The sequence below is a fragment of the Mastomys coucha genome, unplaced genomic scaffold, assembly GCF_008632895.1.
Source record: "Mastomys coucha isolate ucsf_1 unplaced genomic scaffold, UCSF_Mcou_1 pScaffold8, whole genome shotgun sequence".
In the NCBI taxonomy this organism is placed as follows: domain Eukaryota; kingdom Metazoa; phylum Chordata; class Mammalia; order Rodentia; family Muridae; genus Mastomys; species Mastomys coucha.
Window position 1 is genome coordinate 50,015,621 of NW_022196914.1, and position 26,592 is coordinate 50,042,212.

The following is a 26,592-nucleotide window of genomic DNA, read 5'->3' on the forward strand; positions in this document are numbered from 1 at the left end:
CAGCGGCCAAAGCTTCTAGCAGATGATCTGCAGTTGTATTTTCAGAGTCTGTGTAATCACGATGTTTAAGTTACAGCTGTTTACATTTTGAGCTTTAAAAGAGATGTTAAAACTAGCTTTGTTACTTGTTAGAAACACTTTCAAAAGGAATTTAGTTCTAGTGGTGTTACAATTTTCCTATTCATATATATCCTACTTCTAAAAGTATAACAATTGTGACTCAAATTATAAAGCCTGTAACCAAGAGGTTTATGTTCATTTAATTGCATGCATATATGCTTTGCATGGAACTCACTGTTACACAACATACATTTCAAAGAATCCTAAAACACCTCAATTGGTTTCATATTTCTATATTATAATAAGGGGATACTTATTTCCCTTTTTGAAAGGTAATATAAAGGAATAATTAATAAAGGAAGTTGCTTTGTTTTACCTGTACTTTTTTTATTTTGTAAAATCTAAGCAATTCATTTCTTTTTTAGATTTATTTATTTATTTTATGTATGTAAGTACACTGTTGCTCACCTGAGACATACCAGAAGAGGACGTTGGATCCCATTACAGATGGTTGTGAGCCACCATGTGATTTCTGGGAATTGAACTCAGAACTGGAAGAGCAGGCAATGCTCTTAATCACTGAGCCTTCTCTCCAGCCCCAGCTCTTAGTTTCTTTAGGATTATAATAAATGTTTACATTATTGACTAAAACGACCTTGCAATACATTTTAAATGCTTCTATTATTTCTTCAAATTGTAATTTACTAGCAAATGGGTTACAGTTAGCTTATTGTTAGGAATTTTTAGTTAGCACAAGTGCCCTTGGTGTTCCAATATAATTTCCTATATTGATAATGTCAATTATGCTATTGGCTTCATACATGAAGAAAATAGTTTAAGTTAAACCATATATGACTTAAATGGTGCACTGTTATGGGATTTTATTACTGGGATTTTGATTGTCAGATCAAATATGAGTGAAGTCTAAGGTTATAGCTTTCCTTTGCAAATATGCCCAATGAACACACCATTTAAAGTTATGCTTCTTTGGTTGGTGAGATGTCTGAGCATGTGTACTTGACACAAGACAACCTGAGCCTAGCCATCCCTAGAAGCCATGTAGATACAGAAGGAGAGAACTGGCTCCACAGAGATGTCCTCTCACCTCTGTATGAATACCTTAGTGAGCACATTTGCACATGGACAAACATTCTATACACACACAATATACACACATATATACACAACACACATACACACATATAACACAACACACATACATACACAATACACACATATACACAGAGAGACACACAGAGAAAATAATAAATTTTCAAATTTTTTTCATTATTTGGAGAATTTTTCTCAATAGATATATATTTTCTTTATATTTGTGTCATTTAACTTCATTTTTGAAAAATTACATTATTTTTCAAGATTATAATATAATTGCATAATTTCTCTGTTTCTTTTTCTCACTCCAAAACCACCCATGTACCACCGCTCTTGTTCTTTCAAATTCTTGGCCATTTTCTTTAACTATTTAGTGTCTGTGTGTGTGTGTGTGTGTGTGTGTGTGTGTGTGTGTGTATCTGTATTCCTAAATACAGCAACCTGCTTAATGTGCATAATGTGACTTGTATATATTTCTTCAGGACTGACCATTGGTACTGGATAACCAATGTGTCCTTCCCTGGGAAAGACTTCTGCTCCTGTCTCAGCATTCCTGGGATTCCTGTTCTTGGTCTAGGGTTGAGACATTATGAAATTTTTCCAGTCTGTGTTATCATGCCAATTTGTGTGATTCTTATTAAATTTGTGTTTGGGCAGTCATGTTGGTAAGACTATGTATAGGTGTAGCGTCTTACATTACTGAGAGGCAGGCTTACAGAAAACTTTCTGATCCTCCGGTTCTTATACCCTTTCCACCACGTATTCGTCAGTGTTCCCTGAGTAGTCTTAGTTACAAGAGTTATTTTGTACATATATCTATTGAAACTGAGCTTCACAACTCTGTATATTGATTGGTTGTGGTTGTCTGTAATGATCTCTATCTGTTGCAAAGAGAGGTTTCTTTTGGTACAGGGTGAGAACTGTACTGATCTGTGGCTATAAGGACAAACATTTAGAGTGCAGTTAGGGGTTATGCTGGTTCAATAAAGTTGTAGTTGTAGGTACTTCTCCACGATCCATGACTTCATTAGCTCTGGGTTGTTGGCTAGTAAAATGGGGCTTTCTTTGGACCACCAGCTCCTTGATTATAACACGGAGACTTTGTAGATTTATTATAAGCTTTGGCACTTTTGGTGAACAGATTTTCAGCTACTCTCACCTGACAATACTGGCCTGGCCTACAATCTGCCATGTGGCCAGCTACCTCTGTCTCTAGTCCCAGCATCTGCTTCTTCCTCTCAGTCCAGCTGGCAACTCTCCCACCCCAGACTCTTTCTCAGAGTTTCTAACTTTGTCAAATCTCCCTCCTGTCTTCTCCTGCTTTGCTACTGACCATCAGATTTTTATTAAACCGATCAGAAAAGATGGAGAGGATGTTTACAAAACACGAACAAAGGTGATACTTAACAAAACCAAAGTCTGGCCTACAATCTTGCTGGTACATAAATCAGCATTTGAATAATATCAAGACAATCTTTACACAGTGCACAAAACTATCAACCCAACAAGCTACAATTCCAGTACAAGGCATTATTTCGCCATGTTGAGTAGATCTTAAGTCCAATTAGGAAACTGTTGTTTCTTACTAAGGTATATATGCTGCTACTGCACCACTAGAATTGTTGTACCATGTTGGCCATTGCTGTAGTTTATAGGCATCATAGTGGGGTAGGAGTATTGGCTACTTCTCTCCTTTGATAGTTTACAGGGCATATTGGCACTATGAATGCTAGTCATTCATATGGTTTTCAGATCAGATCTATTTTGGGGACCTCTGGACCCTTTGTTGGAAGTGCACAGTGTCCTAACGAATAGGGAATTACCTTTCTCATAGGAGTAGGGGGCAACCAAGGACAATAGCAATAGCTTGCAATGTTTTTGAAGTCTCTTTGATAACCCTGAACAACTACTTAAAAGGGAACTTCTCATGTCTCGTTTTAAAGATTATGTACCATGGTCTATGTTTCTTGGGAGTAGCATTCCAACATAGAGAGAAACACATATGTGTGTGTGTGTGTATGATGTATGTAATGTATATGTATATGTAATGTATGTGTATATGTATATGTATGTGCATGTGGATGTATATGTATATATGGCAGCGGACAGTGAGAAGCCTGGTTCTTGGTTGAGCTATAGGCTTGAAGCCCGAGAGACCCTGAAGAGACAGTTGGAGCTTCACCTGCTCCTGGCATCAGGCCTCTGTCATGTAGTCACAGCCCTCCAACCCTCCAACATAGATTTGTGGCCTTCAGTCACATAAGGACAATGTCCCAAACTCTTCCACATGTAGAGGAGGGATCCCTAACATCTCAGACCAAGACAATAGGAAAAGAGACATGACTTGTGGTCACATAGGCTCAAGACAGAGATCTCGATGCTAATGAGGTACCTAGAGGCCCAGAGGGAGTTGCCAATAAGATTCCCTTCCCAGACATTCCTCCCTACAAAAGGTATTTAACCTCAGGTCTATCCTGAGAAGTGGGGTATGGTTTTACACATCCACTTTCTGCCATGACAATAAATGTCTCAGAACCATGGATCATTTCTTTTCATCGGGTCCACCATGAGGAGCTATGGAGAAGGCTTTTTCTTACAGAGCTACAACCTAGTTTCCAGGAGAATGGTCTTTCTGCACGCCCAGTCACACCAACTACCAATCTTGCTGTCCATCACACCAAGGACTCCTGCCACTGAGACTAGCTGGAGCTCCCTTCATTTAAATTTAACAAAAGTATAAATTTATATTAAATTTGAATTTATAGTCTAAATTAAAACTATGTATAGTTTAAATATGTTATATACTATTATACATAAATATAATATGTAAAAATAATAAATATATACTTAAATATATTATATACATAAATTATTTATACACTGACTTATGTGTATTATAGATATTTTAAGCAATCTATAGTCTAATTATTTAAGACTTTACTAGCACACTAAGTTTTATTTTATCTTTTTCTCTCCACTTGTATTTATCTCCATCCCCTTCCCTAACTAGAGCCCCTTCATTTGTTCCATTCAGATCATTTGCACCCTGCACTTCTCCCTCTATTGCTCCTCCTCCACCCCATCTCCACAATGGACCCTTTTTACTTTGTTTCTCTACTACTCTCATCTGAAAAGCTGGAGATAGGAAGCTAAGAGTGAGTATGTGATGTTTCTCTTTCTTGGTCTGGGTTACCTCACTCAATATGATCTTTTCTAGTCCATGCAATATCTGCAAAGTTCAAGATTTCAGTTTTATTTATGATTGCATAGTATTCCATTCTATATATGTACCACAATTTCCTTATTCATTTTTTGGTTAAAAGGCATTTAGCGATAGCTGGAGCATATGATAGATTTATTTTTAGTTTTTTTGAAGATTCTCTACACTGATTTCTGTGTTGCTGAACCAGTTTGCAGTAGCACCAACAGTGAATGGGGGTTTTCTTTTTCCCCCACCCACTTCAGAATTTGTTGATGGTTGTTTTGGTGATCACAAAATTATTGAAACTAAGGAAATGTTGAAATGTTTGAAATTGATAAAAATCTCAAAATTGTATTGATTCATGATTTCCCAATTGTTAGGGAAGAACAGTTTTTAAGATATTGCATAGCAGTTTTTTTTCTTCTGTTGAGAATTCACTGCTCAGCCCAGATTACAGGTTCGTTATTTTGAATGGGACATAGGGTTTGTTGTTGTTGTTGTTGTTGTTCTTTACATGTTCTGGATATTAATCGGCAGTCAGAAGTATAGCTGCAAAGTGCTACCCTATTCTGTGAGCTTGTTCTTCATCTGATTGATTGTGGCTCTAGCTGCAAGGGAGGGTTTTCCTTTTATGAATTCTTAATTGTCCTGTCCTTAATTCTTGGTATTTCACTTTTTAAAGCAAATATTCTATGCTAGAAAAAAATGAATGTACTAATGAAATTTTTATTTTGGTCACTATTAACTCTAACATGTGGGATTATTTCCATAACTTGCTGGCTATCACAATGTTAACGCACCATGGTAGTAGGATGATATTTAATATCTTAACCTTGAAAGAATTATGAGTTTGCCTGAAAAATGAAAACAGTGACATTTTATATTCTGAAGATTTAGCAATCTTTCAAGAATTGTTCATAAACTTATTTGATTTTTGATGAGTTTCTTTATGTGCAATGATAAAATATGAAGCTTTCTTCTGCCCTAAATAAAGAATATACTTATAAAGAATCACAATATACTAGTCATACTGGTTGCTGCATGGTTATTAATAATATATGGTAAACAGGAAATTTAAGGTCAAGAAATGTAGATTAAGTTCCCATAAAAAGAGGGGGAGAAAAATGTATTTCTTTTTTATATCATGATCATCGTCAATCTGTTGTCTTTAATGTTTGTTCCTGACTTCTCTTCTAAGGAATAACTTCCCAGTTGGTTATATTAAAATTGGAAGCATCAACCACATGCCACTGAAGATGTAGTAATTACAAATAGCTGAAAAAGTTTAAGGAGTTAGTGAGAAAATATGCTAATAGCATCAAGACAGAGCTCTTAGAAGCAGGTGGAAGTAACCAGCATTGCTTTCTGTACTATACCGGAGGTCTCTCTGAGATGCTAAATTCTATTGTCCATATATTATACCTTTTCTCTTCAAAAGAGTGTGAATGACTCACAAGAGCCAATTCTACAATATTAAAGTACATAGTATACTAATGCTGACAGTCTTATGTCTGAACTGTAAGAGGCAGTCTTTCTGTATATGCATGCTACCCACTTCTGGGGGATGATGAATGGAGATGTTTGGATGCCATTAAGAATACCCAGGGCTGGAGAGGTTGCTCAGTGGTTAGGAACTCAGGTCTTCCAGAAGGCCTGAGTTCAATTCCCAGCAACCATATGGTGGCTCACAACCATCTGTAATGGGATATGATGCCCTCTTCTGGTGTGTCTGAAGAGAGTGACAGTGTACTCAAATACTAAAATAAATAAATAATCTTTTTTAAAAAGTATTGCTTATCTTTAAGTAAAAAGAAAACAAAAACATTCCCATTTTTATTTTTGTTTCAACTTCCTTGCCTTTTTCCTGCTGTAGAATTGGATTTTGTCAACAACTTGAGACTGATATTTTAGGTTGAAAAAGTTAGAATACATTGGGAAGACATAGTTTATTCTTTTTATTCCTTTCATCATCAGCAAATTGCTTAAATAGATACAAAATAATACACAATAATATCTCCAGCATAGCTCTAAATCTTATCTAAAATGTGAAAGTCATGGAACAAATCAAAGAATGAAATTCTGACTGAAAGTACTGTGAAAATCAGTATTGAAAGTCCTGTGCAAGCCCTAAAAAGTCACGTTAGAAAAAGCGGAAATTTTAAGAGTTTATAACCTGTGTATCAAAATCATATCATATATTATCCTATGTGTACGTATTATATACTATATGTGTATTATCAATTTACTCATGTAGTTGTCTGAGACTTTCAGTTACCCTTAGACAGCAAAAGTGTTTCCTTTGCTTCTTAATGTATTTTCATACTACTGCACCCACACAAGAGCTGCATATGTGAGCTCTATAAACATCATATTCAGCTTGTACTTTTAGTAATATGTACCTTACTATATTTCTATCAGAGTCATGTATAAGCTACTGGAAAGTAATTCAGGAATCTGGTTTGTTGAGAAATATGTACCTCCAGCCCAAATTGGCCTAAGGCTCAGATAAGCCAATGAAAAGTTTGAGTCAATGTACTCTGATTAGAGGTTGCTGAGTTTGAAAAAACTGTCAATATTTTCCAATAGAGAGCTAGCAACAAGACAGGCAAGAGCACAGAAGAACTGAATTAGCACTTAAGCATTATTGATACCAGTCCTTTAAAAAAAAATCTGCAAGTTTTTGCTTAGATGGGCTGTCCTAAAATGCAGTGTAAGAAAGAAGAGATTAGAACATAAACCTCAATAAAGAACATGGAAGAAGAGGAGGAGGAGAAGGAGGAAGAAGAGGAAAGTGGGAGAAGATTAATGAGGGAAGGGAAGGGAATATCTACCTAAAATTTTCTCTTTTTCCATTTTTGCTATCCTTACCAAAGGAAAACAACAACAATAATGATGATGATGATGATGATGATGATGATAATCATAATAGCAATAATAGTTAAATTGCTAATGTACAGCGTTGGCATTGACATTAACTGTTTAAACTGAACAATAGAAATGTGACCATGGGCCGTTAAGAGACTTCTTCCCGGGTCACACAACTAGAATGCACCTACACCTGGCCAAGGAATAAAAATTAGTTTTGCCTGTTCTTGATTACACTCGTATTATATTTTCCTATCTCCCCAAGAGACCCCTAGCTTACAGACTACAGTTACATAAAGTTATTTGTGCTCTGTGGTCTGATTTGGATAATAAATAATCCTGTGATCCATGGTTAGTGTAAAGTTCATGGAAGACAATAACATGCAGCATGCAGGGAAGAAAAGACATATAGTCAGAAATGATGAGTAAAACGTAAGGGAATAAATAGAGAAATACAAGCATAAAAATACACGAAAAAAATGTAGAAGTAAACTGATTTCAAAACGCGGATATGAAACAGAAAATATTATTCAATGCTGAATAAATATAGGCTTTTAAGTCACAAGGCTCCTGGGTCTGACTGCTTTTATTTGATTAACATAATTATCTGAGATTTCTGAAATTGTAAACCAGAGAAGAAACCCCATTATGGAAACATATAGAAAGAAATGACAAAAACTAAGCAATTTCTATTTACGCATAAGATGTGCTTACATCTTCTTTAACAAAAACAGCATGAACTGAGAATCCCTGTAAATGTTGAATTTAACAGAAGCTACCTTGATAAAGTCTCACCAAGGTGACCGTTGAAATGTGAGCTTAACAGTAATAATATCAGTGGACATGCTAGCCTAGAGGGGAAAAGTCCACAAGGTCTACAGGAAGAGCCATAGGCAACTGACAACCTGACAACCTGTAAAACCCGACATTACTGGGACCTACCAAGTTATTTTTGTGACTATATATTATAAATATACACATAGATGCATGCAATAACATTTAGCGAAAAAAAGAGGCTGTGTGTTTGAAGGAGAGCTGGGAGGGGTTATGAGAGGGTTTGCAGAGAGGAAAGGGGAGGAAGTAATGTTATAATTATATTATAATCTAAAAAATGTGTAATTCAAAACACACATACAGCAGAGGACTGCCGAGTCTGTGTTCATTCAGAGATGATGCACCTAACCCTCAAGAGACTGGAGGCCCCAGGGAGTTTAAAGGTCAGGTGAGGTGGGAGGTGGGAACATCCATGTGGAGACAGGGGGTTGGGCAGGAGGTATGGAATGTGGAACAGTTGGAGGGTGGATGGGGGCAGGGGATTAAAATATGGAGTGTAAAAATTAATTAATTAATTAAAATATGTTAGTATATATAAATAAAATAAGATAAAAACGTCCAGGCTTTCCTGTCAACCAGATGGACAAAGGATCACACCAAAGTCAATGAAGCAATATATTCTCATGCCTAAATTAGAGAGAAAGGCAGTGGGAAGGAATGGCTGTGGTTGGGGCAGGATAGAATCTAAGAAAGCCATCACAGTCAATCTGATTCACAGGATTATGTAGTGTGACAAGGAGAGGGGTCCACTGGCTTAACTCTCTTTCTGTGTTTCCCTCAGGGAACATTAGCTCTGTATAGTTGAGCAATGTGTGTGGCTGGAGATGCATGATGGTCTGTTTGTTTAAGTTTTATGTTCTTTCCCTAATCATTGCTTCTCTCTTGACATTTATTTATAATCCACACAGCTCTACATTCTGTAACTGACTATTTTAGTATCAGATTGTTGATATTGGTATATTTATGTATCAGATCATGAGAATTTTACTTTGGACTTGGTTGTGGTAGCTCTTTGCCTTTAATTCCAGCATTTGGGAGGCAGAAGGAGGTAGATCTTTGAGTTTTAGGCCAGCCTGGTCTACAGTACAAGTTCCAGGACAGTGGAAACTACAGAGAGAAATCTTGTCTCAAAATAAAGAATAGAATAGAATAGAATAGAATAGAATAGAATAGAATAGAATAGAATAGAATAGAATAGAACAGAATAGAATTACAAAAATTATTAAAAGGAAAGAATTTTCCCTTAGAAAGGGTACCCTGCTTCCCAATTATGACCAAAACCAAACTGTAAAATTACATGCTTAGCACCTATTTTTTCTATTTTTTACTTTTATTCACAAACTTATTATCTGAGAGGCACCAAGAGCATATGTACATGTAGTAGAGGTCAGAGGACAACTCGCAGGAGTCAGTTCTCTCCTTCTACCATCTGGGGCCAGTAATTACACTCAAGTCATCAGGCTTGGCAGCAAATACCATTTTCCAATGAGATATCTACTAGAACATATTCTTAATGTTTGAAAATACCATACATTTAGATTATATTCACTACCTTCCCCAGCTTGCCCATGACCTATTACCTATTGCCTTAATACGTTCGTTCTCACACAACTGGATCACATTGTGTTTTTACCTTTTTTAAGCCAATAAAATCTAAATGTGTTGTTCAAGTACTCTTGAGAATAGGGACTTGCTTGGAGTGTGGTCAGTCTACCAGAAGGGACACCATCAAGTAAACTGACCCTTCTCCCAGAATAATAGTATTAGCTTCTCTCCTAGAGCCTGGTCTCTGACTCCTGGAGGAGGCCTTAGTTCCTGCTTTCCTAATCTTTGAGTCTATTTTCAATGAGACATCCACAAAAGATTCAAAGTTAGCATATGAGAGAAAAATCTAGTGTTTTTCTCTGTGAGTCTGAACTACCTACTCAAGATAATTATTTCCAGTTTCATCTATTTACTTGTGAATATTATAATTTCATTTTTAGTAGCAGAATAATATTCCATTGTATAAATGTGCCATGGATTTATTACTCATTTATTAGATGATAGGCTTTTAGGATATTTTAGAGCAGCAATAAACATGGAAGAGTACTACCTCTGTAATAAGATTTCAAGAAAATTCTTCAACATCATTAAACATCAAGGAAATGTAAATTAAAGCTACTTTGAGATTTAATTGTACCTCAATCAGAATAGTCAAGACTTAAAAATAATAGCAATAGATGCTTGCTTGGCTATGGGTAAGGAGAATGTATATTAGCTGCTGATAGGCATATAAAATGCTGCAACCACTAAAGAAACCAGCATGGAAGTTCCTCAAAAACTAGAAGTAGATATAACACATGATCCAGCTGTACCTCTCTGTGACATGTACCCAAGGGACTACATCTTACAACAGAAATACTTGAATAACATTTTTTATTATTACCATGGCTATTTCAATTTGAACTCATTGGGACACTGGCTACATTATATAGTGGCAAGGCTTAGGAGACTAAGTAACAATCAAATTGGGTAAGATGACTCTCTTGGCAAAATACTTGCCAAGGAAACAGAAGGACCTGAGTTCAGACCCCAGTTACCCATGGCAGAAGTCAAACAAGACAGCACATGTCTGTGATCCCAGCAGTGGGGGGCATAAAGAGACAAGACCCTGGAACTCATTGATCTACCAGCCTAGCCTATCAATGAGTGCCAGAGTCAGTAGGAAATCCTGTCTCTTGGATGTTAGACTTTGATTTCCACACATTCTCTGATACACAGACACACACACACATACATGCACTCACATGCATATACATTACACATACAAATACAGAGCACACAAAATAGAGAGCATGCTTTTTTTTTAAGATTCATTTATTTTACGCATATGAGTACACTGTAGATGTCTTCAGACACACCAGAAGAGGGCATCAGATCTCATTACAGATGGTTGTCAGATACCATATGGTTGCTGAGAATTGAACTCAGGACCTTTGGAAGAGCAGTCAGTGCTCTTAATCACTGAGCCATCTCTCTCCTCAAGCATGCTTTTAAAAAGACTGTCAATGTGTGATTTTTCTGGTGAAGTATGAGTGCTAAGTCAGGAGCTGTTAATAACAGCTGGTTACATAAAAGTATCTTTAATATTCTGATTTTACTCACATCAAGAACTGGAAATTTTCACTTAACATACATAAATATTTAGAGTTGTCATTCAAAACACAAATCAGATTCATTCATTCACTTGTATGACTACCAATGTCTGAATTAATCTCATCTGTTAAGGGACCAGCATGCAGACCCTTGGTATATAGCACATATGCTCAAAGGGCTCAGTCGGGTATGTAGAGCTTACTTTGTTTGCAATTTGTTACCATTCCTGAAAATTATGCCCCTAGAGTTTCCTTTCCTAATTTCACAATTATTAAAACTGTGGCTGTTCTGCCATTGATTAAAAAAAAAGAAAAGGTAACTTCCCTGTTCCTGTCTGAATTGCATTAATACCAGTGTGGACATTCTACAGTCTTCCTTTGTGATCGCCACTGTACTATTCAGACCTCACTACTTTGCTTGGCTCTTTCAAAGATGATATATATGTCTGTGTATGTCTCCTACATACAGAGAAGCACATTCTAATAGTATTTTCATTTCAGAACTGGGCTATGAGGCACCTTAACTCAGTGGAACGTACCTTTATTGATATGTTTGAATACTGAGCCATGGACTTAAAAGAGCTATATCCACACATCTCTGTCTGTCTGTCTGTCTGTCTCTCATCTATCTATCTATCTATCTATCTATCTATCTATCTATAAATCTATCTATCCATCAATCTATCTCTCTATCTCTAACTTCTATGTACCTACATCCCTAAAAATCTGTCTAGATCTTACTAATATGCATGATTTTAGGTAAAATAATTCAAGGCCACTGTGTAATTGAATTAACGAAATCTCACAACTTTAAATGTGTATATTTATTTAAAGCTCCCCATGAACTGTAAACTATATGTGATCACAGTGATATGAAAATAAATCAAATTTCATTCATCGTGTTTGCTGATTTTACCCTTTTCCTTGAATCTGTTTCATTTTTAGATGTTGAAATTGCATTCTTTTTTATACTGTCTATTTATTTCACAATGCCCAATCTTACACTTCTTGACACCTAGGGCAAGCAGAGAGCACAGAATGCCTTGGATAGTGTATGACTATCACTTCATATTTGCATAATTATTCCAGTAATATTAAAAATTTTAAAATTGCCTCTCTTCTAATTGCTTACCTATAGCACAATTTGGATTGAAAATATGCTGTTAGCCATGGTGCTATGGGCAAAAAGTCATTGGTGCAAAAATACATTTCACAAAACCTTTCGAAGAACAAAGCTCTGAAAATAAGATTAATAAATTAAGTAAAATTTTGAAGAAACCACACTTGCTTTCCATAATAAATGAGCCATGCATTCACCATCTTCTCCCTGTGACATAATGAAGGTACAAACTGCCAGCAGACATAAAAGATTACTGCCGTAGCATTGAGGTAATGACAGAGTATCCATGCAAAAGCTGAAGAGAGGTGTGCTTTCAGTCTAGGAGAGACCTGGGGAAGTCCTGGGAAGCAGATTCTCCCTCAAGGATCTCTAGGAACAGACAATAAACTCATTAATATAAGTATCCCAGAGAGCCAGGCTTTCCTGGAAAAAAACAAATTAGTGTGAGAAGCCAGAACTCTGCAATTTCAGCTTTAAAAATAGCCAGTATTGTTAAGGCTGCTGTGTGCATGGAGGCAAAGGAAGATCTGTCTGGATGTTTGCCTCTGCTTTTACATTAAAACATAAAGTATACTGAAATTCTTCCCTGCAAATACTGCAAAGGATGGGAGGTTTGTATCGCTCCAAATTACTTTTTGGTCCCTCCAATAACAAAGTTTTAAGGGGTGCGGCGTTCTGTCCTCTCCTATCAAGTCAGTCATGAATAAAGGATAGGCAAAGATGACTATGCCTCTGTCACTTAGGATCAGAGCTATGCCTCTCTTTCTATTTCAGCTCTTCATTTGCCTAATTGCCCTGTGAGCCTGGCAGGGACATTCCCTGCAGGGCTCTGCTGACTGCAGAGAACCTACCTGACACTCAGAGTTGATGTGTCAGCACTTTAGCTTGCAATGAATGAAAAATCAATTCGTTTGACTGCAGTGGAGTGTCATGCACAATTCTAATATAGTTCGTCCAAATTTTCAACTCTTCATCATAGACCCCAGTAGTGTTTACAGTGGTAAATGTATCTGTAGCAAAAGCACTGCTTCTGCTTGATTTTTTTAATCCTCTTTTTTATTTAGAACAAGCAAATCTAACCTGCTTGGGAAGCCGCATGTGTAATGACCGATGATGTCAAGGCCCCTGCAAATGCTCCTTATTTGCTCTGGTCTAAGATGCAGTTCCTAATGAGGCTAGCTGGATAAATATTCAGAAATAGATGTGCCAAGTTGCTCTTTTGTTAACTTATACTCCCAACTCAAGGGTTAATGTTTTAAGAGAGTATTTGCCCCCTTATTAAAGCTCTGTCTGACTCTGGAAGTCTTCATGCCAAAAGCACAGTGTTTTAAGTTTTCAGATTTACTGTTCTGCAAAGACAGAGTTAAACACTGTTTGGACTCGGGCTGCCTCTGAGAAACTGAAATTTTTCAAAGCTCAGCTGTCAGCTCTCAAAGGCTGCTACAGTAACTTTCTGACCAGATTGGGTTAAATGTTTTTAGAGACCCATTCTACGATGATAAAGCGGTAATAATTTGTGCAGTGCAACACTCGGAAGGGTTCCAAATTTCTCAAGCCTCTGTGTATATGATCCTTACAGCAAAGAAGAGTCTGAGCTACAAGGATGAGAAGTCTACTTTTCCTGGTGCTGATCTCAGTCTGTTGGGCTGACCACCTTTCAGACAGCTACACTCCGGATCAAGACAGAGTTATTCATATCCAAGGTAAGAGAACACAAGTTCTCAAATGAGGGTCAGATGAATTTCCAATTACTTACAGTTAGGATGCTTAATGCTTGTTAATTTCTCGTCTGCTGCAAGAACTTTTTCCTTCTCTTTCTGCGAATAAGTAAACATGCTCTGGTGCATGGATGCTAATACATGGTGGGGGACATTAGAACTTGGGAACAATCGAAGTTGAACATCTTAAGAACCTCCAACTGCAGTGAGTTAGTGCAGCTAACTCTGAACTGTTCAGTGTGGTTGGTATCTTCAAGTAGAATGGGATGCATGAAGTTCATTTTAATGCAAAGTGAGGGGGAGAGCTAAAAATGCAGTGACACTTAGGATGTAAGGTCATTCTGTCACAATAATTGCTTTAAGATTGAGAAAAGCAATACTAATAAGAGAACTAACAAGCAAACTATGGCTGGGAAATAGCAGCTTACCCTGTTACAGTGTAAAGCTTTCATTCCTATGGACCAGTACACTAGCCCTGCATAGTTCTGTTGAGCTCAGCTGATCCTCAGCCAGAGAGCTGTTGCAAGGCTAGAGGCTGCAGTATAATGCAGCTCTTTCGTCAGGCTAAGCTTCTGTTAAGGGACATCCTGCAATAAGAAAGCTGGAAGCCTTATGCAATAAGGAAAGGCAGTTCAAGGAGCAATAAAAAAAAAATGTCTGTCACCTGCTCTTGGATGCTAACTCATTAAACTAAGGATTACAGAATGTAATGCTTTACATGTATAATATTAGTAATTTTAGAAAAGTTTAACTTGGGGATCGGAGACATTATAAGTTTGATAAAAGACATTAAACATCAAGTTATAGTTTCAAGGTCAAAAGTGTAGTCTCAGAAAACTACGTTCACTGTTTAAAAGCAAGATTTGTAAAGGTCGTTTGAGAGTGTAAATCTGGTAGAAATATTGTCCTGTAAATATTTTGGCAGTTGAGAGTAGAATTTCTAATTAATCTGTCTCTGGGTATTTTAAGCACATCCTTTTGAATTTTCTTTGCTTCCAGCAGCTTTATTTTTTCACTGTTGAAGCATGGAAAGGAATTATATAATTGTAAATTTTCTTCAGGAAGCTGCTAGCTCAGCTTTTCCACTAATGTATGTATTAGAATCAAAGCTGCTTCCCAAGGCTGTAATGTATTTACATGCTGTGCTTACTGATGAAGAATAATAAATATCCTTTTAACTTTTAGTCACAAGATTCAATTCAACATAAGTGACTGTACTGAATCATTAGTCATAGCAACTTCAAATCTAATATAAAATATTCTTTATGTAGCTATGCTTTTAATTTACAAGACCGACTCAAGTTATAGTATAAATCATATGATCCAGTTGGTCTATGTGAAACCCAATTAGTGAAAATATTATTTTAAAGGATATACAGACATTTTCAAACTTATTCATGTTAAAGTAAAATTATTTGAACAAGAAAAACCACTGTAGCCCAGCCTTCAAAATCCCATGTGTTCCATTAAATTTAGTTTAAAGGGATTGTAACCCAAGGTACCCAAGTTATTCAAATGATTTCATACACCGTTGGATTTTTTCCAAATGCCTTGATCGTCCACTTCATTTCAATTGTAAATTCATATTCTTAGAAAGTGTAGGATTCCCTGGAAGTATTACTTAATGCTTTCAGGTGATTCAACTACCAAGCCTATATTTCCTGGTAGAAACTTATACAGAAATGTGGTTAAGTCATAGCATTGTGAGGTTCTCCTCATAAATCAAAACTTATTGTAAAGTTGTTCAAGGAACCAGTCCCACTACCCCCTTCTTCTCCTTTCCTTAAGCACTACCACTCACCTTGAAGTTTCAAGGCACAGACTTCTGAGAATTCATGTCCACCTGGAATGCTGTAGTTTCAATTGTCTTTTATAATACAAATATAAACCTCACAGCACAGTATGGAACCAAGAAGGCAGGGACCTGTGTTACCCTCTTGAAATACTAGACTCATTTCTCATATTTAAACTTTATTTGTAATGACCTAGAGGAATTAAAGAACTTGAAACCCTCACATGATGTTTTGAGCCATTTGCACCCTAGTGATTAAATTGGCTGTCTGAACTGAAGATTGCTGAATTGTTCTGATAAGCAGTTATGGTTTCAAAGAGGTAGAAAAACATTTAGACCTCACATTATTATGAACATATACTTTATGTCCTGTATTCATCATTAAAGTTCTATTTTATACTCAAAAGTCCCCAAGCAAAACTAAATGATTGAATTAACTATTACATTTATCTGTATATTCTCCTATATACTTTGGTATAAATGCTTGACATTTTATTGATTTGTCCTTGAGCTTCTCACATCAGAGTTACCTAAGTACATTTCTGGTAACATCTTTCCAACTTTGTTGTAGACTTTTTAAAAAACATAGGCATGCAAACGTTTAATCTAGCAAAAAGGGAGGAAAGGAAGAAAGGGTGAAGCAAAATAAGGGAAGGGAGAGAAGAAATGAAAGAGGAAAGAAGAAAGATAGGAAATAAAATCCTGAGTAGAGCAAAGATCTCAGTTGGTACAATGCATACTGTACCTGCATGAGGACCTGATTCTGAATTCTCCAGTACCCACATAAAAAGCTGGATGTGGTCGCACTTCTGTAACCCCACCACTGTGGGGGAGAGGGGAATCCAAGACAAAAGGGTTCCTGGACCTCTTTGACTAGCCAGCCTAGCCTAGTCAATGATCTCCAGAGTCACTGAGAGTCTCTGTCTCAAAAACATAAAAACTCAAACAAACAACAACAAATAAAAAACAATAAAGAAGGGGAAAGTTCAAGGAAGACAACTGACATCAATCTCTGTCCTCCACAGGCATATACACAAGCATGAATGTTCATGTACACCCCTACACACACAAATATGTGACACACCATATGAATGCACACAAATATGCATGCTCATGTACATCCTTACACACATAAATATATGACATACCATGTAAATACACACAATATGCATGCTCATGTATACCCTTACACACATAAATATACCACACATCACATGTGTACACAGAAGCGAGCATGTGCATGTACACCTTCGCACACATAAATATACCACACATCACATGTATATATACAAATATGCATGAGCATATATACCCTTAAACATATAAATACACCACACGTCATATGTGTATACACAAGCAGACATGTGCATATACACCTTTTCACACATAAATATACCACACATCACATGTGTACACACAAATGAGCATGCACCTGTATACCCTTGCATACATAAATATACCACACATCACATGTATGCACACAAATATGCATGTTTATGTATACCTTCACACACATAATAAATACACTACACATGCAATAACAGAACACACTCCTCCACACACAAAGAACTACTGATTATACATGAATATATATTTGAATACCACACTTACTTTTGTCATAATATATGATTTCTGGTCCATATTGAATATATTTACTTTTGTACATAATTTTAAGCAATATATTTTCAAGTGTTTTCAAAACTCCAGACTGCTTTTACAGAGACACCAGTTATCCTGTTGAAAGACAGATGACCTTCTCAATACACTAAGACTACCATGAGGGCAACAGGAGTGATATGGGAGAAGGAAATAAGGACTAAACAAAGGAACATGGAGAGCAAAAAGTAGTTATTCACAAAAGGGTCCCATCTAGAACAATGAATATAAATTCATTGAAGTTTTGAATACTTAGCATTTTTAGCCCATAAAATATACCTTGTGAATATTTCTAAGTTTGAAATGAATAAAACGTACTATTGTTATGATACTTTGCTAACTATCAGTTAAAACCATGTAGTTTTATACTTTGAGGTACAAAATTTTCCTTTCAACTGGTAACAAAGTTTCATTGGATAGACAGTGCATTTTATGCTCTTTTTCTGGATGATAATACTGAGAAACTATGGAAGAAATCAAATTATTAGAAAATACATATCCACAAGCAAACAAACAAATGGCTGACTAGTAGAGCCTCTTGTTCTGACCAAAAGTGCACGAGGCTGAGTGATGTTTCAACTACAGCACTTAGCTAAGTCGATACAGCATGCACATAATGAAAATCTTTACAATTCTTTATTGTTTCAGCTCTTTACTTAAGAATATAGCGAGAATCAAGTTGTTTGGAATATGAACACTATCAAATTCTAAGAAATTAAAACACTCAAGGATTACAACAGTAATAGTATCTAGGAAAAACAAAATCATTATTATGGAGGAATTATTTCAAAATAAAGACATTGAAAAAATAAACACATAAACCTTTAAACTACTTCAACAATTTTATGCGACCATAGTGAAGTGCTGTTTACTGCTCTAGAGCCAGTGGGACCCCGGAGGATGGAGCTGATAAATGAGATATACTCAAGTCTCATACAATAGCCAACTTTATACAAAGCATCAGACAATTTATACTGTGCGCATTTAAAGGAGTCACATGAGTAAAATGTATAATCACAAGGGCAAACAGCATGTGGTAGACAAGCTGCATGTAGCACAAACATGGTTTTTTCCCCAATAGAGACATTAACAAATAGCAACTGCCAATTGTAATGAATAATATGAAGGAACGTCATCCCTATTTCCTATACCATGGAGAGGCTGAAAGAACATTCAAAAAAGAATTCCATGTTTTAGATGAAAATGAGGTCCAAAGACTCATCGTTTGTTGGAGTTTTCTCACACACATTCAAAAATCTCCTCAACATGACTGGATTCTTGCACCATGTTCTCACACCATACCATGAGACACATGATCCAGTGATCGGTACAAAAGGTAGCCATTCTTGCCTGTTTTATTTACATATGTTGGCTAGTTGGCTTCCCTGGATAATCAGTTATTAATCACCACATGTACATACTCTGTGTGGTATATCACTTTATGTTCAAAGACTGTCCCGTGAGGTATATTGAACAAAGTAAACCAAACAGAACTCACCCTACCTATTCTACTTTTCACTCAGAAGGCATATAGACATCCTGAGAAATAAACCCCCAAAGCCATAATGCACCATGTATGAAACCTATTAGATCAAGGACCATTTATTGCCATCAAATGTGTAATCTGTGAGAGCAGGATGTGGACGAGAGCCTTCACTGTGTTTTTCCAAAGCATTTGAATGTTTCCAATGAGCAAGGTATGGTGTAAAATGAGACTGGAGAAGTAAACCGAAACCAGACTACCATAGTGTGTTGTCATCCAGGCTTGCATTTCACATTTAACCACTACAAATGTTAAGTCTGAAGCAAAGATATACTCTATTACGGCTGCCTCTTCTAAAAGACTATGTGGATAACACACTACAATGAATGGCCCACGAGTTACTGTGAGGAAACCCTTTAGGAATATACTGGTTAATTTTTGTCAGCTTGACAAACTAGAATCACCTAGACAAAGGCAGCCATGGTGAAGAATTGCCTCCAGCAGATTTCCTTTCGTTTGTCTGCCGGGCATTTTCAGTAATTTATGTGAGAGGGTGTAGCTGACTGTGAACAGTGCCACCCCTGAGCAAGAGGTTCTGAGTTGGAAAGAAAGTAGGATGCACAAGCCACAAAGCAAGCCAGTAAGCAACATTCTATAGTTTCTACTTCAAGCTCCTACATTCATTTCTTGTCTTGGTTTCTTCCCCAGATGATGAGCTATAACCTGTAAGCCAAATAAATCATCCATGGGTTGCTTTTGTTCAGTGTTTTATCACAACAGAACGTAACTAGGGTATGAACGGTCTTAGATAGTGTCAATGGAAAATTATGATGTCACAAGTTTAGATGGACTATTTACTCTATTGGATGTAGACATACCAGAGCTTATTGAACACATATAGAGGTATCTTAAAGGACAGCCTACAAGTTTTATGATGAATAAATGAATGGGTGGTGAAGGCAAGGACTACACTGATAGAAACAGAGAAGATGGGTTAGCATAAATGGAGAAAGACATACTGACAGCACAATATAATAACATGGGTATGTAGATTTGCTAATTTACAGAGTTTCCCATACATTTTATATTTATAAACTAAATGATATAGGTCCACTAATTTGGGGACCAGACAGGATAGCCTGTGGGGTTAGAGTATGCAGACAGAGGCAAGAGGATAAATTTGGAGATCTTCACTACCAACAACTTGAACAAGAGAGTATGAAAAAGGTGTGTATTCACTTCCAAAGGGTCTAAATCCTGATATGTAACGCATATAAAAATGTTATCATAATTTTTAATTCTAAACTGACATGGCAGCGTATATTCATAATCCCAGAATTTGAGAAAATGAGTCAAAAAAATCATGTTCCAAACTAGCCTGGAAATATACATAGAAAAAAAACTGTTAAAACCTAAATAACTACAAAGGATTAGGAGTAGACACTTTAATATTAAGTGTTATTTTTTAGCAATGGTTTGCTCCTTCTCAACCTGTATCCCTTAGTATGACATTGGGAGGACCTGTATCTACTGCTCTTTAGAATGGGCAGTTGTGCTCCCAGACTGACTATAGTCCTTTTCAGCACATTGTTCTACTATTCTAGATGTTCCTGTCATTTTCTAACCCTTGATCAACCAAAGCATTTATGTTTGATTTGTGCTGGGATCACGTGTCACGACAGGCAGGGAAATGAACCACAAGGTGTAATACAATCCCCAGTGCACAAGGAAGCATAATTACATTGAGACTAAAGTCAAAGTACAAGTGATTTCTTCTAAGAAGAAGAATTAGAGAGATAAGTTACCTTTATTAGCTTAAAGACCAAAGGAAGGATCTACTCTGGTCTTAGTCATACAGGTAACATAGAGATCATTGGTCCTGGTTTTGAGAGCTTGGGGAAATGGGTGGTTATACAGATGATGTAAGGATAATTCAGGCTATTGGGTGTCCCTAGTCCTGGTTGTGAACATTTGATATGCCTTGGCCCAGCAGATAATGCAAACCACCAGACTGTTAATCACCTTCAGTTCCCAGTCTTCTGTATGGAAGAACAGGGTTTGGGTTTTTTTTTTGAAAAGGACAGCCCTACATGCTTAATATCCATCATAGCCCTGGAGATCTGTGGTGTGAAGGGCCTTCACAATCCCAACAGACTAGTATTTTATTTTCTTTAGCACTAAATTTAATACCTAACCCATTCAAGTTTTAATAATTCATGATTGATTGCAACAGAATAATAAAAAGTCCCCTAAATATTTTCTTAGTGCTTTTTGTACTGCTATTCTGTCTTTCCCATTATGTAATGGTGTTAATCTTATCAGTACACACGATTAAATGTCCTTTCTGAAAATTATAAATCATTTGACCTTTTACTTCCTTCTAGAATAGACATGTTCTGCATGGAAACAGACTTTAATTCTGCTCCTTTACCACTTAGTAAAAGAGTTTCAACAATTATGAAGTATGTGGATAATCACCAATATTAAATAAAATAGCATACATAATTGTTTCAGTTTCTGTATAAACTGAAACAAACCCTGATAGTCACCATTTTGGAAAGTATAATTATCTTTACTTCTCATTTTTATTAATTCTCTGAGAATCTCATATAATATATCTGATCATACTCATTCCCTCCCCAATGCTTGCCAGATCACCTTCCCTACCCACTGACATTGGTACCCTCTTGTTTTTTAAAAAACCTATTAATACAGTTTGTGCTGGACATATACTCTTGGATTCATGGTCTTTCCTGGGACATGGTAAACCACCAGAGCCCTCACCCTTAATAAAACAGACTCTCCCTCTCCCAGCATTTATCAGCTGCTAAGAGCTCCCTATTCAGGGGAGGTCTTCATGCTCCCCACTCTCAATACTGGGATTTTGTATGGCCTAAGCCCACACAAGGCTTGCTCATACTGTCACAAATTCTCTAAGTGCATACGTGCAACTGCATTGCTCTGCTCAGAAGACACCGTTTCCTTGAAGTCAGCCACGGCCTCTGGCTCTTAAAATCTTTCCACTCCCTTTGCTTCAGCAATCCCCAAACATTGAGAAAAATGAAACTACAATAGTTATCCCATTTATCTTAAAAATGTCGTTCAACACACTGTTAGAATATCCTAATCCAATCTTTTCCTGTTTTCCTTAGTCTTTCTACAATATTTTGATTTGTTTATTTTTTCTCAGTTCATGTTAATAAGAATTTAATGCTAGGTTTCACCTGTTATCTACTGGTAAGATCAATACATTTAATTTCTGAAGATTACTAACTAGAGAACTCTTAAGTCAACACAAATACCAACACCATCTCTTGCTCTGAAACAAATAGCAGACGTCAAAGCAGATTGCTAATGCATCTGCATTGACATTTATAATCAGTTACATGTGTGCAGCCTGATGGAAAGTGAGCCCTATCATCCCAACAACAGTAAGTTGCTGGTGAGTGACACTAACATTGACAGAGACTAAGCATCCTGTCCCGGGCAGTTAGCTATTGAAGCTGAAATTCGCTTGAGCAGTCTGCCTCTCCTGAGTACCGTACTCTCATATGAGCCAATAGACACCATATAAACTTCCTCACTCCTTGGGAAGCACTTTTTGAGGGCAGAAATAGGTAAAAATCGTTAAATAGCATATTTTATTCCACTCAGTGTTGTTCCAAATGTTTAGGACAATGCTGGGAATGAAACAAATCACTACGAAAAGTTTCATCTTGGCCCTTACTAGAAATGTACCTCTAGGCTGCTGTGGTGATTTTACTAGGAGTATGATCAAGATGAAGGTAAGAGCAGTGGTGAAAAAAAAATCCAAATAATCTACAAAGAAATTGTGGAAGGATCAGAAAGAAATGATATTATATAGAAATAAAGACTAGAGATAGAGAGCCTATTGATTGATATTTCCCAATTTACATAATGAATTTGGGGCATTTTCACATATCCCCTCCCCCTTTCTCATCCTCTTTCTCCCACGGAAACTTCTTCAAATACGTTCTCCCTCTACATCAGTGTCTTCTTTGTATGTGTGTGAATCACTAAGTTTAATTAGAAATTTTCAGCCTGAGCAAGACGGGGAGCTTATTTACTAGAGCAAGGGCAACTTAGGACAGGCTGCACCACTGAAGAAAATGAAACTTCATATCCAATCAACTGTTAACTGTCAGTGGGCCAGAAGAGCAGGGTAGAACCTCCTAGAGGTTGATGGTCCTCCCATGCAGTCCTACCCAGAATCATTGCCTCAGGAAGGATCAAGAAGTCTCTGATGAGGTGCAGGGTTTTAAAAACTGACTGCTTCTAGGAGCTGTTTTTTGATCCGGGTATGGTGCAAGGCGAGCTGTTAAACACACCAAATCCATGCTGAACAGTGAATGAGCATTTCCTAGCACAGGTAACTTTAACTGACCACTAGTCAGTTGGGCATTATCACAGCTGTCTTGTGTGTTGAGTTTAAATAAATATTCATAAAAACCCTTGGATGAAGTTGTTTTGTTCTCTTCTACTGATGAGAAAACTGAGGGTCGGAGGGATTAAGCAGAATGATCTAAGAGTCATGCTTAACCCCCGATGCTTAACTAATGTCTTTACTAGTGAGAAGTAAAGACATAATTGGCAGGAGAGGAAGAACTCACTTGGAATTCTATAGGAAAAATGGAGATAAACCACCCCCCACTTCTTATGTCTTCCTATACTAAAATATGAAGAAAATAAAGGCAGAGTGTTTTTACATTAACACAGATTCAGGTGTACAACTGAGAGTTGAGACTTTTTTAAAAATGTAACTCTTTTGATCCCCATAGTGTTCCTTTGGGCCTCTTAATGCCTAGTTCGAGCAGATAGTTTTGCCTTTAGTGTCAAGAATATTTTCAACATTGCCATAAATACACATTCAGGATTTAAAACTGTGGTGCAATGTGTCTTTACTTTTCGATGTGAAGTTGGCAGTAACAATAACATGACAAGCATTCATGATCAGGATGGCTCCAAACAATGCTATCATTCAGTGTTGAATGATTTCCCATCACAATCAACTTAGCCAGAAGGTAAGGGAGAAAGACATTGTGCTACTAAGGGGGTATTTGCTCCATAGAACATCAAACTAGAAAATGCAGGTCTCAGAGGAAAAATGCATGCTGTCTGAGAAAACTGTAAAATACATTGCTCTATATAGTCCGGTAGATTCATGGGAAGGAATTGGCCACAGAGACCCACAGAATTGGTGTTAGAGAGGACACCCCCAGCATAGGGAGGCAGTAAACTGGATGCAAGAAGCACATTCTTGCAGCTTGTGCAATTAGAAGGCAGCATTGCTGAAAGCGAAAAGCAGCACCAATCGCTGGCTGAAAGGGTGACCTTCCCTACCCTGTTTCCAGAACTGGGGCTTTCATTTATAATTCAGAACCAGACACGATGAGGTTTCTTAGAAATACTGCCTTTAAGGACTACAGGGAGAGAAATAAAGCATCTTGCTTAGAGTTATCAGTTTTATTAATAGAGCATCAAATTTTATGTAAAAAAATATGTAATACTTCATTCATGACAACATACAACAATCACCCCTGGTAATTTCTTGTATTTCTTTCCTGAGGAACCATAGACAAGCATTTGATGTTTTCTGTTGGCTACTTCTTTATTAAAAAATTCCTCAAATTTTAATTTATTTTTCATTCTATCAAGCATATGTAATACACAAAGTTCGGATTTTTTAAAACATAGAAGTATTCCCCACACAAAGACCCTCTACACACACACACACATACACACACACACACACACACACACACACACACACACACAAACACACACACTTTTTCAACTCTTCTGGGAATTATTTTTAAAACTTCATTCAAGGTCTTTTGAGTACTTGTCCTGGGGCTTGCAGCTACATTGTTGTCCATGAGTTGAGGATATAAGAGAAATCAGCTTTCTTTTCTACATGATAAACAATTCTGAAAAGAGACAGTGGATGGCTGCATGCTACAGTGAAAATAAGTAGTGGCCCTATACACACATGTCAATGGGATTTATATGTATGTATATATATATCATATTATATGAATGTATATTATATGAATATATGTGAATATGCAAGCATGTGTGTTCTCATAGCCATATATACCTTATAAACCTTACCACACACCAAAACCAAGCCAAACCAAACAAAACAAAACCAAGCAAAACAAAACAGAAAACAAAGCAACACAAAAGGTAACAAAGTTTTTCTTTATTGTTTTTCTTGTAGAAATGTATTTTTTAATTCCCCTATGTAACTATCAGAAATAAGTCACGTTTGTTTTTCAATTGATTTAAGAAATCTAAAATTCTGGAACCTGCTTTATTCCATACACCATGGGAGGCAAGTAACCTAGCAAACCATGTTATCTTGTATGACTTTATTTCAAAAGGATAAGCTTTGATTCACAGTACCTTTTTAGCATGTAGGGTTTCTCTCTGAATATGAACTTCAAAACCTTTACACTTCTAATAGAACTAAGAAGTATAGTTTCAAAACTGTGTTTCTATTTTTTTGTACAATCTCTTTTGACCTATTGTTTAAAGAGTTCCTCTAAACTACATGGCGGACACAAAGGTCATGCATCTCTCCTCCAGATTGCACAGCAGTCTGTAAACTAATAAGAGGGTGCCAGCGGTCCTGTGCATCCCCGGTTGGCATTCTCACCATGCCCTGCTGTTTCCCTTGGAGGAAGCACTGCACTTGGAAGGGCATCAAATCCCTGCAGTTACCACCACTCACCATTTCTGATAGAAACAAGTAATTTCCTACTTAAAAGATGCTCTTCAGAAAATCTCCATGCCCCACTGAGCATCTTTAATTTCTCAAATTAGCTTTATGTTTTGAGTAAACAACCTCATTTAAGGACAAGGTCTTCTGTCTACTTAAGTGTTAGTATAAACCTACAGTGGACGATAAGAATCAAACCAGCACACTTATGCAGCTTTGTTTTATTTATTCTTTCATTTTGTTAAGAAGAAAAACAAAAAGTACTGATTCTGATGATCAAGGCTTAATTTTATAGTGTATTTGTATTGCTGTGAGACCACCCTGTCAATCAAAGTGTTTTGATGGAAGCATGAATATATAGGACTAAGTCAGGAATTAAAACGACACCATCAGATCTAAGATTTTCTGCTTTAGGCAACACTGTGCATCCTGTCTTCAGTGATCTTGGCTCCTTTTCTGATGTTGTTGTCATTTCCTCTTTGCTTTCTTGCTTGGTGTATTTTCTGGTTGGTCCATGTGATAAAATACTGTGACACAGAGCCTGGTAGCAAGATTAAACTAAGTGTTCTCCTGAGGTGGACATGGTGGAGCTGAGCTATAGTAGGGCTTTGACAGAATTTTGAAAGCTTCTGTCTTGCCGGCCATGTTTCATTCTTCCATATATTCTGTTTGGTAATAGACTTCCCCTCTCCAGGCGTGCTTAATGCAATATAATCTGCAATATTCATCTAACGCAAACCAAAGCCATCAGCAGGGCCATGCTGCAGTGTGAGTTGGTGAACAATGATGGTCAGTCATTACTAAATGTGCTAGGCATCCTTCCCAGACTTATCTGAATTTCAGGTAATTCAACATTTCCATAAAAAAAAA

General features: G+C 36.8%; 1 protein-coding gene across 5 annotated transcripts in view; it reads left to right on the top strand.

The window, feature by feature from the left end:
• Hapln1 (hyaluronan and proteoglycan link protein 1) overlaps window positions 1-26,592 on the top strand; it is a 70,403-nt gene that overhangs the window by 29,708 nt on the left and 14,103 nt on the right. For 3 of the 5 annotated variants that reach the window (XM_031360320.1, XM_031360319.1, XM_031360323.1), the window contains exon 2: window positions 13,911-14,034. In XM_031360320.1, the coding sequence (XP_031216180.1) occupies window positions 13,935-14,034 (100 nt within the window). In that variant the 5' untranslated portion in view covers window positions 13,911-13,934. Of the gene's footprint in view, window positions 1-12,926; window positions 12,943-13,112; window positions 13,129-13,910; window positions 14,035-26,592 lie in introns of those variants that run through there. The other 2 variants (XM_031360321.1, XM_031360322.1) reach the window with 2 other exon arrangements.